This window comes from Alosa alosa, chromosome 20 (assembly GCF_017589495.1).
Source record: "Alosa alosa isolate M-15738 ecotype Scorff River chromosome 20, AALO_Geno_1.1, whole genome shotgun sequence".
NCBI classification, from domain to species: Eukaryota; Metazoa; Chordata; class Actinopteri; order Clupeiformes; family Clupeidae; genus Alosa; species Alosa alosa.
The window spans coordinates 18,708,033-18,723,058 of NC_063208.1; the positions used below are offsets into that span (position 1 = coordinate 18,708,033).

The 15,026-nt window shown below is 44.3% G+C and overlaps 1 protein-coding gene across 3 annotated transcripts in view; it reads right to left on the reverse strand.

Moving 5' to 3' along the window:
* LOC125284853 (nuclear factor of activated T-cells, cytoplasmic 1-like) overlaps positions 1–8,769 on the reverse strand; it is a 31,512-nt gene extending 22,743 nt beyond the window's left edge. For all 3 annotated transcript variants that reach the window (XM_048228992.1, XM_048228991.1, XM_048228993.1), the window contains exons 1-4: positions 8,391–8,769; positions 5,936–7,049; positions 5,396–5,555; positions 1,561–1,763 (exon numbers count right to left, since the gene is read on the reverse strand). In XM_048228992.1, coding sequence (XP_048084949.1) covers positions 1,561–1,763; positions 5,396–5,555; positions 5,936–7,049; positions 8,391–8,409 — 1,496 coding nt within the window. In that variant the 5' untranslated portion in view covers positions 8,410–8,769. The remainder of the gene's footprint in view (positions 1–1,560; positions 1,764–5,395; positions 5,556–5,935; positions 7,050–8,390) is intronic.
* Between the last annotated feature and the right edge of the window lie 6,257 nt (positions 8,770–15,026).

The following is a 15,026-nucleotide window of genomic DNA, read 5'->3' on the forward strand; positions in this document are numbered from 1 at the left end:
GCGTGTACACGTATCATTTAGTCTGGATATGAATAGATGCTACAGTATGTGATGAGTACTTCTTCAGTAACTTACTAAATTAGTAATGAGCAATAGTCAAAATGCCACAAAGTTTACTCATCCACATTGTAGAGTAACTTATTCACTACTTAGTCATCTGTCATACATTTTAATGACACTTTTTACATAGCTATCAATTTGATCTATTTTCATTTTCAGTTATGTGTTCCAATGAATACAGTAGTTTTTAAAACATACAGTACATTTTTCTATCTTAGGGAGGTTTCCTCTTACACTACAAACAGGGTTTAACACTGGTAACTTCAAATCTGTGTCTTTACTTTTGGAGTGGAACCTTTCTGAAGCGAGCCTGAGAACAGCGTGGGTCCCTCATATTGAACACGGGCAAAACCTGTAGATCTATAGCACTTGGAATGCGCCATAAAACCGACCAACCCCACAAACCTCCACTGCTTGTGTTGGACCAACCTCAGAAACAGTGAAACTGCTCTGAAAATGAAAACTTAAGCCCCTTTGAATAAATTACAGGCTGTCAAGAGCTAAGCAAAATTGTGCTGCTGAAATCTACGCAAACGTCTCGCCCGACAAAATGGTGAAACAGAATCCCCAAAACCCAAGCAAAATGGATACATGTTTAATATAGGGACCTTTTGGGATATATTACTAATGCAAGTAACTTCCAGCAGTCTTCATACAGACTGGAATGTTCTCCCAAAAGAGGGGGGAAACCAAATACAGAAGTTCGATGGTTATATAACATTTAGCGAAGTGTTACATCCATTAAAAATGCAGAGCGAGTGGAGAGGAAAAACTGCTGAGCGTAGCAGGCTGCTACTGCCTGGAGTGGAGTCCAGAACTCGTGGCCTCTCCACAAACTCTGGGGGATCCGTGGGCCCCCCTGTAACCAGAGCTCTGGAGCTCCTGTGCACAGTCAACCCACCCGGCTAAAACAACTGACAAAACCACACAGACCAACGGTCGTCAGACAGCACAGTCATATGATGTGACTCTACCCATGCACCCCACCCTCGTCTTCAAAAGAGAACCCAATAGCGGTCAGCTCTGACTGGTCATATGACCCAATGTTCTTTAAAATTGTTCTATGAACAGAGCCCATGATGTGAGAGCTGGCAGAAGGGTAACAAGTAGTAAAATAGTGAAACTGATTCTCTTTCCTTATTTTAACCCCCTACATTCTCAATTAAGTGGTAGCATGTTATGGTATGTCTCTGTTATTGGTCTGGGAAAAGGCGAGAAGTGTATTTTTTAACAACTTACAGTATTGTGTCATTTATTATGGGTCCACATGTCTGCATTATAAGGAGATGTTACATGGCGAAAAGAAAACTTATTTTTTGTTTTGTTTTAGTTTTCAAAAATGTATACATGTGAAGGTGTTATGTATACTACTGTAGTTATGTATAATGTACGGTGGATGTCCACATGTATGTAGGCGGAGAGACAGACAGACACACATGCACACGCACACGCACACACACACACACACATACACACACACACACACACACACAAACTCACATAGCCTTCATGTTGCTCTCTGGAAGCAGAGGTATCTCCAGCAGCTTGGTGCTGTTCTGCAGCACCTCATGGCTGGGTGTTGACACAGTCTTGCCCGTGATGCGGTGGACCTGATAGAAAGCATGCGGCCGCAGCATCCGGTCGTCCGCAGTCCCAATAAACAGCTGGAGGGTCAGCGGCTCGCTTTCCATGTAGCCATGCAGCTGGGGACCGAGACAAGACATTACACATGTTCAAAGCCACACAACACAGTAACCAGTGGTGGTCATTATGAATGAAAAATGCCCTAAACCAAAGTGAACGAAAGCAAGTTGACCCTCAAATGAGTCTTTTTTTTTTTTTTTTTCTCTGGAGGATTAAGAAATTCTACGGATTTTCCAAAACAACTGGAGGCCTGTATCTCTGTGACATACCGACAAGAGGCATTGTGTACATAGAAGACAACATGGGTCTATATTTACATGGGAACAACGTGTGGCTGCCTGCCATAGCTGCTCCTATACTATCCAACAGAGAGGGGAGAGAGTGTGAGTGCGAGAGCTCCCCTCCCTCTCTATCCTACTATCACCCAGCAGAGGAATGTGAAGACTCCGCTGCACTCGGTGCCCTTCAGCCGGACTACCCATCAACACCACCCCCTACAACTGAGCTGCTGTTACCCATCAACACCACCCCCTACAACTGAGCTGCTGTTACCCATCAACACCACCCCCTACAACTGAGCTGCTGTTACACTGGCAGAGAATTTCTCCGTTGGATGGGCACTGTGAGAAACCACCATGTCGGTGGGCTCTTGCATCATCTAAATCATCATCTAATAAATGTGTTCATATTGCAGATGTATTTACATAATCTACAAAAAGGGTTTTAATTTGGTAGTTCTTCTGTGGGCTCAAAAACAAAAACACATCCACTAGAATGGAAAAACTTCCATTCATTGACTGGCACACACTCTGGGGAAATTCTTTTACAGAATTAAGTTTACATAACGCCACTAAGATTGAGAAAACATAGACTTTCTCAGATCATTCTTCTTAAGCTGCACAGAGAACGTCAAACAAATTCTTCAGGAACCCCAGAAAGAAAAACCCAAAAGTGTCTCCACTGAGCCATTACATCATATTTTCCAGTCGCAAAAGTTACCATGTCTTGCGTTCAGCCTTTCTCCGAGCAGGATTTATTTTCCCAGTCAAAGAAAAAGCCCAGACGCACCGGGCATGGTGCATAGCTGTGGTTCAGACGGGCATTCAGTTAGGCATTCTGCGCGCAAGATGAGTCCATCCTCTTCACGACTCAAGCGGTTGGTTGCCTGACAGCAAGTCATGCCTTCAGAAAAATCCTTCTTGAATTAATAATTATATTCAATTATGGGCGGAAACCAACAAACTGCTCGCTCGTATAGGATTGGGGATTGCAGTTGTTCCAGGACAAATGCGTGACCACTCTGAGGGGGGAAAGGGCGTGGTGGTGCTGGGGCCTGAATGGAGAGGGGAGCCTCTAAGGGATTAGAGGAGGAGAGTGCTCTGTAATCTGTCGGTTAACAGGAGGAGAGCTGGTGCCGTTTGGGGCCTGGCTAAAGGGAGCGTGGCTCCTTCGTCTGCCAGAAACGTGTGCGGTTGGGCCGAGCGCCTCCGTCCAGCAGCCCCGACAGATGATGTCAGAGGAGCACTGGGAATTTTCCGGAACAAAAGCTTGCCTGTGAGCTCGGCCGGAAGCTGCGGTGGTGTTGGGGAGGCTCCAGAGCTCCAGAGGGGTAAAAAAAGTAAAAGCTGGGAGCTGCACATGTGCAGATCCCAGTGTTTAGGATCATAAGCACCTCATTAAGTTACATGTACACATGTCCATGCTTGACAGCGAAGATGCTTCAGAGGCACTAGGAGAGGCTAAATGTGCCATTGTTTTTTGTTTGTTTAGAAAAAGTGGGCAAGTCAGCATCATTACTCATAATTCCTTTAGCACAAATTTGTGACAGTAGCATTTTTTCAAAACCATTCAGGTAGTGACTTTGATTTTGTCAGAGCATTTGTGAGGCCTACCCCCCACATGTGTGGTTAGTGCCTCACTCACATCAAATGACACTGACTTGTTGTCTTGAATCCACTTTTGGCTAGGGTGACTTATGCCCTCCGCACTCACAGACAAGCTCCTGTTTGGCTCCCAAATTGAAATGGTAAACTTCCATGAGTCAGTTTCAAAACGGAAACCACTGAGTCACTGGCGTCTGGCAGAGTGGACTGAGGCGTCAGCGAGGCAGGGTGGTTTGAAGACATACCTGTGATGCTGGACATTGGCGGCCAACATAAAGGAGGGGCGCGAGGTCAAACAAACTTTCAGTGAAGAAAAAAAAAGATGTGACAAAAAAAGATGTGACTGTGAAAAAATGAGGAGTGAATCACTTGCAATTTCAGCAAATCGCTCTGATTTCACAGGCATTAATCCATGAAAAGTCAGAAAAGAATGAAACTGCTGTAAGTAAAGCCAGTAAGTGAAGTGGCTGTGAGGCTAACTCTTGCTACACTTAGCCACCTCTCATCAATGTGCTGCACTCACACACCTGGCAGGCAGGAATGTCCTGGTCTTAAAGGGGGAATTAGGGGGAAATTAGGTACAAATTACAAACACAAGGAAAGTCTGATAAGGACTATCATAAGGAGAGTCTGTCTGATAGCTAGCTACTATAGTTATGGCTATGGTATTTGGTAGACAATTTTTCTGGACACCCAGTTAGCTTAATTCTAACACAAATGCAAATCCTTTGCATGAATTTTCATATATAAATTCCTTCAATTCCAGTTAGATAGTTATTCTATCTTTAAATCCAGAGGTGAGCTGCTTTTTCTGTTTTGATACTCTTGGGAGAATATTGACATTAAGGATTTCGATCATACGTGGAAGTGGAGGATGTGTGTGTAAGGATGAGGAGGAGATGGTGTGCATTGTCAAAGGATCACCAGTTTCCTGCAAGTGGTGTTTCGTGACTCTACTTGCCCTTCTTTTATGACTGCTAATTGACAAAAGAACTGACAAACCTCACAAATAAGAAATCGAAGTGTTGCGTGCGTAAACAGCAGATGACTGCATGGACTGCACACAAAAACACTTTTGGGAAGAACCAGCGTGGTATCACGGAGAGGGAAAAACCCCCAAAAAAAACACAAGTCACGACAAAAACACAAAGTACGTAAGAAGCACCAGGGACAACAACAAAAAAACAACGCAGAGCACGACAGACGCGGTTCTCCAGGGAGTATGTTAAGATATGGGAGTGGCGGGTATATTGAAATGACCCACCACATTTAGTCACTCTAAGGAGTCACATTCAAAGAGTTAACATGCAGAATAGCAGCTGAGATCATCTTCACATCTTTCATAAGACCATGGTAAAGCCACCATTTAAAATATGTAAGCATTTCATATGCATTACATGTTGCTGAATGGGATTAAATGCTCACTGTGATATGGTTTATGGTTTAAAGTACACCAAAGTCATGCAAACCATTGGCAGAACTGTCAAAAAAGGAGGAGGTGGAGAATATCTCATCAAAGTTACTTTAAGCTACAATCATTTTACAACAAAGAAAATGCATATTTGCAATATATAAACACTATACTCTAATTTCATTGACTGGCAACTGGCAACAAGCAAGATCCGTCACACATGAACCAAAGCTATCCTGTGGTGTCTGCGGGCACTGCACTGACCCATCCATGTTTGAGCTTGCTACTGGCATAAAATTAGACCAGTTATTTTTCCAAGTTGTTAAATTAGCTTTAGCTAACTGGAGGCAGACTTTGCTTGTTGCATGTTAATGAAATTAGGTCCCAATAGGGTTACCTGCACAACTGGATGGCCTCCTGCGAGTGCCTTCACTGCCCCTCTGCTGCCCTCGGTCTCGTAGTGGGCGCGGTGGTGAGACTTGGGCTGCACGTCAATTTGAAGGCTGTAGGGGCCGGAGCTGGATGGCAGCTGCCAGTCAAGAGCGGGCAAAGACGGGCTGGAACACAGAGAGGATGGCTGAGAACATGCTGGACACAGAAAGGGCCATGTGGACACTCTGATACCTTCTCGGGAACATCACAGAGAGGAATTTCTGTGATGTTTCTGTGATGTTTCTGTAAAGGCTTACACTTTACTTACAACTTTGTCTTATCAAAGTGAATGTATGAACTCTGAGGCCTCAGAACATGCATCTTAAGTGATTATGACAACTGATTATTTTGTCAGATTAATCAATAAACATTCTTACATTGTCATCATCACACATTTTTATACTCTAATACCAAAAAATTTAATTATCACTTTGAAGGATAAATATGCCAATATAAATGTATAGATTGGATGCTGGGCAGCTAAATGTTTATGTTTCCTCCCTACCTAATATATGTCTTTGGCTTTGACCATGAGTAGGTGTGCTGGGGTACGTCCAGGAAGCCTCCGCTGTAGCCCTCCTTCTTGAAGGGCATGTGAGAGGGGGAGCCGTAGTCGCTCGTGCTGTACTCTCCTGACACTAGCTCATCTCCCCTCGGTTCCACCTTCATGCTGAGGGACGGACAGGGGTCCAGGCCAGTCCGGCGGGTCTTCAGCGGGAGGCTCTCCCCGAGGTCGCTCGCCCCGTCCGTGGAGAGGGCGTTGATGGCCGCCACGATGGCCGAGTTGGTGTACTGGTTGGTGTTGCTCAGCCACGTCTCTTCGGCCACGCTGAGACGCGGGGAGGTGTGGGGGGAAGGGTTGGGCGACTGGTTGGGGGAGTACGGGTACTTGTAGGCCCCCCCACCGCCACCCCCACCACCAACACCACCACCTCCTCCTCCTCCACCACCACCGCCGCCAAAGCTGTACTTCCGCTTACTGCCACAGGGGGAGCTAGGCTGTGGGGAGGAGGCCGGACGGGAGGTGCCCCAGGCGTCGTCGCCGAGGCTGGAGGTGCGGGGCGAGCCGGAGGGCGAGGGCTGGGGCGACGCAGCCAGCGTACAGGAGTGCATCGACGACGAGCCGCCCCCCTTCGGGGAGACGCAGGGCGACTGCCAGGGCGAGTTCTGCGGCGACATGTCGTAGGTGCACGACAGGCCCGACTCGTATGACGACGCCTCCGAGTGGCAGCTCCGCGACGACACGCTGCTTGCCGGGCTCAGGCAGCTTGGGTCGCGGTAGCCGTCGGCGTTGGGGAGCGTCAGCGTTGCCACGGAGATGATCCTGTTGCCCGCCGGCGTGCCACCGCCACTTCCGCCTTCCTCCTCTTCCTCAGAGAACTGGCTATAAGGCGTTATCTCGATCCGCGGGCTCTCCAGTGCCGGGGTGCTATTGGGACGCATACCGGCGGATGTGTAGAACCCCAGGGACACTTTGTCCTCCTGGTGCCCGTAGCTGGACGGAGGTGTGATGGCCACAGACAGAACTGGACCACCTTGAGGACTGTGGTACTGTGGGGACAGGTACGGGTTGCTGACCGGGAGCGATAGGCTGCCACTGGCAGGGTAGCCGTATGCGTCTGGGGAAGAGAGAGAGAGAGAGAGAGATGCATCTCTTGGGAGGTCACCACCACCACCACCACTTACATCAATCAGGAGAGTCTAAGCTGAAATCATACCACTAGCATACCAGACAACCCACATCAGTTCCACTGTAACACAAGACGCACGTGACTGAACTCATGCTGAGCTTTCCAAACCCATTCTTGGTTAGCGCTGACGCGCGCACACACACACACACACACACACACACACATGCACACGCACACCAACACACATTTACACACTTCTCCTCAAGACATTGGACCTAGCCCACCCCCTCTGGAGAAACACTAATCTCAGTTCCACCTAAAACTGAGCTTGTGCTGATAAACTAAACCTCCAGTCCCAAGGTGAGATGGGCCAAAAATAACTGAGGTAAAAATACTCGCCCCTCCAACCACAAAAGAAGACAACGGGCCATGGAGCCAACTGGATTCTACGGCAACAAGCACTTGCAAACACACTCTCATTAGCAGACTGTTAACAGAGGCTGTGCTTGATGACACTGCTGCAAGAGTTGTTGCTTGGGACATCAGGGTAAAAGACTGTCATGTCCTGTCCTGAGAGCAAGAAGCACTTCTCATCTGATTGTAATGGCTAATGACTGTTTGGATTTGGAGTGCATTGTAAAACCATGGGACAGTTTCTTTTTAAAAGCAATGCTACAAGTTGTTTTTTATGCATAGTTAAAAGGCATTTTTACAAACCCAAATAGACCTTGTCCATAAACATTTCACCACAATGAGCCATATAACTCCACTATTATTCTGTTTTTTTTCTGTAATAAATTTCTTTTGACTCTGACAACCATGGACTTTATTCTCAGAACCATAAGGGCCTCTGTAATTGATTAGGCCTTTAAAATGTGAGAATTCATAGGGACTTTATGGGGTGGGGTCCCTTCATTACAACTGTAAGCAAATGCTAAGCTTACAATCCACAATGACTATTCTGACAAGCTAACTCTACAGCACCATGCAATTCTGTCCTCCAGATGAGTTCTTCCAAATAAAAGCACAGATGGTCACAGCGCACTGTACTGTATATTGCTTGTGTCAACTGTTTAAAACTTGTGACCGTGACGCTCAATCTGCTCTGGTTTCTGAATGAGAACCCCGCCTACCTCTCATTTTAGGATAAACTATTGGCAAAGAGCTCTAGGGGGTTATGGTCTACAGTAGCCTAAAGTAGGACTGGTCCACGTCAGAAGCGGCAACTCTAAGAATCTCTACTGCACAAGTACTATTATCACATGCGTTTTTATAATTTCAAACACCAAAGTCTAAACGGCAGGTTATATGACATAACATAACGGTTACCTTCTTCGGCAGATTTCATATTGACGAGCTGGTTATGGATGCACCTTTGAGATTCCCCGTCCAGTCTGAGAAACGCTCTCCAAAACTCACGCCAATGTATCCTGACACGATATTATCCTACATCCGTATGATGACAGCGACCCAGAAATGTCGACAGACGGCTTTCACTCTGAATTCAGTATAAAAAAAGTATAATGCAATCCCAGTAAGTTATGGTGATACTCGTGGTAAAAAAAAAAGATAAATCTTCTATGGGCGTCCTAAATAGGTTAACCGAAAGTAGCAAACTGTGTTTTTTTTTTTTTTTTTTTATAAAAATTACTGTTTTATTTTTGGGCTCACGGTCGCTCCGGGTCTGAATGACGCACTGCTGGAGCAGAGAGAAGTCTCCTGCTCTTTTAAAGTCGGGAAACACCTCCGAGAGACCGTGCCGCCCCAGCGCGCAATGACGTTGGAGCGCGTCTGACCAGCAGACGGAGAGAAATTGCTGTTGAGGGAATCCAGATGTAGATGCAGTAGTTGGGGAGCTGGCAGAACAGCGAAGGAGAAGGGCAGCCTGGGTCTAAACTTATTTCAGTGGAGGTTGGCCATTATTTGACGAAAAAAACGTGTGTCCTTAAGACAGGCGAACGAGTAGTCTCAAAACTGCGAGTGTGTCATCCATTCTAATAAAATCCACTGGCAACTGTTGCACTGGCACGAGCCTTGTGCGAGATACTGCTATATTGCTTTATTCTAGTAAAAGCCTATCTATTATAAAACACTGGGCTACAATATAGAAGCTTAAGCCAATACTAATAACCTGTTTAAACCTCAAGAATAGTTTCCAAACACTTACGGACACAGGCTGTGTGTTTGTAACTTCACCTTGTCTATCTGAGGTCTAATAACCCGCATTCTTCAGTTTCCTCCCACATAATGATCTGGGTAGCACAGAAAAGCCACAGCAGTGCCAGGAACCCTCTCTCCAATACTGAGGATTCCATGCCTGCCATTACACCTGGCAGTGACGACGTTCCCGTAATGCTATCTGCTCGTTTCATTACAGACCCACCTCCAGCCCCTCCTCACTCGCGAGTTTTGACCTCATGGAAATCTCTCACCCGCAGGCGAAAGGCCGAGCTGGGAACGGGGAGGTGCCCTAGCTGCCGTTATGTGAAACCGAGCCCGCGTGTCCCGTTGTACTTTCTCTCTCCTTGACTACCAGCGGAAATGCGTTAATGTTGCCAGTTGGTGACTGACGTGTGTCCATCTCGGCTGTCTATTTTATTTCCTGGTTGCTAATTTAGTTTTGATACCCGGAGACAGACTTGGCTGGTTCCACCAAACTCACAAAATGGGTTGAGAGGACAGACAGGCTGGCTACAGAGAGTAATGAAATATCTGGGGGGTGTTGCCCTAAAGACTGGTGTTAAGTCTACAGAAAATGTTTTGATGTGATAAGGTTATTATCCAACAGGATGAGTAAAACGTCAGCCAATCTGAAGAGTGTTGGTCAATAGAAAAATATTTTGCACAGTGCAATGGTAAATTCAGAGGCAGGGAACTGCTAATTATTGTATTTTGAGTGTGTTTAGTTTCCATGTAAGGTCCAATCATACCAGCAGAATCTTTACAAGGGAAATTACTTATGTCCGAATACATAGTGGACTTCAGGCTGCACTTATTGGGATAGTATTATTGCACGTTCAGCAGTCCTCCTGGTGACCCAAACCATCCATATGCCTTAAGAGAAAGTGTTGATGCATAATAGTGATTTGAGCCTACTCCCAGACATGTTTCTTTTTTAGGACCAAGCTGGAAGTGTATTAAAATGCCCGTGGAGGGATCTATCTCAACATGGTGAGAAACAGCCCAGTGAAAGTGCTTATGTTTTGTATAGGGCTTCTGTACAGCAGACTCATTCACTATGGGCAGTAAATCAGACACATTCTCTCTAACACACAATCTCTCGCTCTCTCTCTCTCTCACACACACTCTCTCTCTCACACACAGACCGAGAGAGTCAGAGAATATATCATGTGAGACAAATAACTCCCCAAAATGCCCTTCCAGTATTATGATGTTAATGAATGTCTGCAACCAAAAATATATCCAGCAACTTTGGAGTATGAACCCAACTTTGCCTGCCACATTGAAATAGTCACACGATTAATACTGATGACTCCCAGGGGTCCAGACATAACCTGGAGCACTCACAATGCTACACTGCAGGTGCAAAGCAATACATGTAAAATCTTGCTGTCACATGGTCTGCAACAGACCATGTGACAGCAAGATTTTACATGTATTGCTTTGCATGGACATAGAGGGTGGGGTGGGGCGGGCCTACAAGCAATTATAATGTGAACTGCCAAATAATCTGCACTCCTTCAAAAATGTATGTGTGACTGCCCCAATTATTTTGAAATAAAACACATTGAGTAATCAGACAAATGTCCAAATTCAAAATAGGATTTGACCATTTTTATTTTTTGTAAAAATACTTTTACAGGTGTAAGTGTGCCAGCGGTTAAAGAGGTGGAGGGGTCATCTGGCAATGGAAGTTTCCAGGTTTGAGTGGAGCCTCTAGTGACTTACTGTGCAAGGCACTGTAACTTCTCATGAGCTTACTGGGTTTCTAGACATTTCTATTGTGTATAGTAATGGAAGACTTCAATTACAGAATTGTGAGCGTTCAAAGGAATAAAACATTGATTATAGGCCGTGCCTTTGCCTTTAAGTGTGTGAAATGAAATAAAACAAAAAAAAAACTTCTGGAATGAATGTTTGTAGCCAATCTAGTAGCCTACGCATGCTGTGCGCGTTACCCCCAAAAGCTGCCTCTCTCTTTTCCACAACACACACAAAGTATTAGTTGCTCCATCTGTGTGTGCGTGGGTGGCTGGGTGGATTGAGGCACAAGTCAGGGGGGTCTCTTATGTCATGTAGCTGGAAAGCTCTTTCGCCCCCCCCCCCATCCCACCCAACTGTTGGGTTTGTGGGTTAGCCTCTCTGGTATGACGCAGGTCGGAAGGCCGCTGTGCTGAGAGTGGAAAAGACCTTGGCTCGCTTTTCTTTCCGAGGCCCTGCACCCCAAAACCCCCGGCCTGCTACTCCGCTTTAGGATCAACCGGAAAGAAAAAAAAAAAAAAAAAAATCACGGTAGCAAATGCTTTAACATTTCCGGAATATGTTTCAAAAAAAGGGTGCGGGGGAAGGGCAGAGCAGAAAAGGTTGATCTGAATGGTGAATGCCATCTTTTGTTATTGGAATTATTTTTGTCTGATTACATCAAACAAATCTGTTGTCTGTCAGGCGGATGCTGTATGACAGAGTGCATAGCCGATCACATTTTCAGTTAAGAACGCACTGTGTATAACTCACAGGAGCTAATACATCATAAATGGACTATGAACAGAGATTGAAATAAAACATGTTTACATGTTTGTATTTCAAACCAAATGTCCCAGGCCAATGCCCAGTAACATGTGCACACACAAGTACATGAGCACACACATACACCAAGCCTTTCTTTGGGGAACAGTCATACGTCGCTAAACACCCCCCTCACACATGTATATTCATGCACACTTGAACGCACGAACACGTGCGCGTCCGACAAACACAGACACAAACACCTCTCCACAGCACATGGACTTCCTGTCTCTCGCATCAATGTACTCCTTTTACAGTGGCACACCGAGGGAATAAGCCACTCTTGTTTCCTGTTGTGTATGACTGTTGCCAGGCGACGGGGGCACGGAGCCAGCATGGGCAGGGATTTGAGGATAGAGGGGTGGGGTGGAGCGAGCGCTGCGCTGGCAAATGAGAGAGAGAGAGAGAGAGAGAGAGAGAGAGAGAGAGAGAGTGAAGTAAGGGAAGGGTCTCGGGAGAGAGAGAATGGGGAGTCATGTCTAGCCCTTGGTACACTTGGCAATTTTTATTTAAGCAACTTAAATGGGCAGCCCTCCTTAAGAGTGAGGGAGGGAGGAAAGGCAATGTTAATGGGGGTAAAGTTGACGTGAGATACAATGCGGAGGTTTGGAAATGTGCATTTGAAGAATATCTGCCATATTCACAAGAGACCAGGAACAGCATAGTAGATCTTGCCTTAATAAAATAAATCAGGCAAAAAGAGTTTACCTTTGTTCTTCTTGACCCAGTATTCATGGTGTTAGTGGTGCACTCTCTACTATGTTGAGATGGCTGACTAGTCCAGCTGTTGGATGTCCCACTCCACAACTCATTTTGTTTCCTTGCCATCATCTCACACTCAGTCAGGGATTTCTTCAGTAATAACCTGTGAACACAGGACTTCCCTGCCCAGTTCTCTAGGCCTAATCAATTCAGCTCATTTGACTTTCACAAGGCCAAAAACAATACAAAAGGTAATGCTTTAATAGTGTTTGATGTTATCAAAGTCAAGTTCTGCCTCATTAGTGAGAGAAAGTGAAATAGAACATTATGTTCAATATTCCAATATATGGTTTAATGTTAGTTAATGCTAGTTAGAGCAGCTGATGGATCTTTAGGTGAAGTCATGCTGTCTCTCCCTTGATGCGCATCATTGTAAATAAACTTTGTTCCTGATTTTTCATACTATTGGTCTGACTGGGTCTCTATTAAATCTATGGTATCAAAATTACCATCATTAGTTATCCAGACAGCTGTGACTGTATGAAACCAAAAAAGGTTGCAAGACTATAGTGTGGAGTTTGTTGTATAAACTCTTGTTTTGTTGCCGTCATGCATTACTGCCAGCTATAATGCAATTTCTCTCCGATCATAAACTGTCATACTAAACATTAAATCAAGTACAAGGCATAGAAGATCATCCATGAGAAAACTGGCATTGATCATTGGTAATTGTTGGTAGTTGATTAACAGATGTGAGGTGAACTCCCCCCCCCCAAAAGTATGTTTGAGTTTAATTATACCTGAGATTCCATGTGGAGAGATTCTACTGGGAGGGTGGTCAGCCAATTGGTCAGAAAGGCCCTTCCACTTCCACTCGTTGTCGCCTGGAAGATGAGATGAAAGGGTGTTTTTTTCTTCTTCTGTTCACTGGCATTTTATGGCCATCGGACCATCACATTCAGTGCGGGGGTGCCCCCACCATATAAACATTTCCTGTTTGTGCACACGGAGTGTGTTTTTTTTTTTTTTTAAATTGATAACATATTTTTTTCCATAATCTGCATGCATTTCACAACAGACACACAGTAGAAATCACCATGTAATAAATCTCTATATTAATTTTTGAGAAAAGGAGACAATTCAACTACTGGGAGACACTATAAAACCAAGCAGTGGAGTACCTGTGTCCTACTTGCAGAACTGACCATATTTTAAGTTGCTTTCTGTACTTGAATACTGAAATAGAAAATACATTAACTGAAATATAAGAAACTGGAAGAGTACAGTGTGAACTGTGTGTTGCTTTGACTTACTGCGTTTGCATGCCTCAAGTCTCCACCTAGTGGTCAAATAGTGAATCTAAGGGAAGATGAGAATAAATTATTCTCTTATAGATCTCTCCTGCGCAATAGGAGAAAAGAGCACAAATTAAATGTCTTAAAATGGCGCAACAAAAAATAACCTCCACTTTGGGTGCTATATAAAGTTATTGCTCTTTTATTAATCATATATTAATAAACATGGACAGAAATGTTTTTAAAAAAGCAGTAGACATGGAATGCAAGCTCACATAAAAAAATAATTAAAAAACAAATGATCTTGCACAGAATCATAGTTGCCATATGAAGCTGAACACTCCCAGGGTAAACATCTGTTTTGCTCCAGCAGATTGTGTGTGATTGATTGAATCATTCAGTGATGTGAAAATGACAAAAAATAAATCAAAACATTGTTGACATAAATGCAGACATATCTACTGAGCTTCCATTTGAAAATCAGAGCAATCAGCCTTAGTGCAACTGAAATGTGACTGAAATGAATGGCACCTCTACATAAAACACACACACATTCACATGCACACATACATACACAAAAAACACATAATCAACCCATACAAATAAGAGTCAACTATTTTTTACGTTCATTTTGTCACATAAATACACTCTCACAAACAGTAGCATAGACAGACAAGGGTGTGAATGATAAAACTCATCCTAACAAAATACTGATGTCTGCATACTGTTCCCAGCCTGGCAGACTTACATTATGTGGTTCTGTTAGCAACCAAAGATGACTACAGTTCAAATAAGCTAGAAATACGATGGAACACCAGTGGCAATGTTTTGAGGATAAACCATTTTATGTTGAGCCAAGGCATGACATTTGCCTCATCCATCCAACTTGAAATGTGATTTGATTTGATGATTGTTTTGAAATTAAACTGCTACAAAGCAGAAGGCTAAACACTGATCAAAAAAAGAGGTATGTCATTGCTGTACTTATATGTCCGTTAAATCACATTCATAAAAATTGCCAAGGGGTCAAGAAGTCATTGTCTGAGGGGAATGACTGAAGTAAAAAAGTAGTGATGCGACACGGCAAAACTATACAGCATGTCTTCTTTTCTAGTATACTAACTACACAACAAGATCTGTTGAGCAGTAGGAAAACCAATGGAAATCCAAGGCAGAAATAACATTGTTCTCGGAACAAATAAATCGTGAAAAAAAAAAAAAA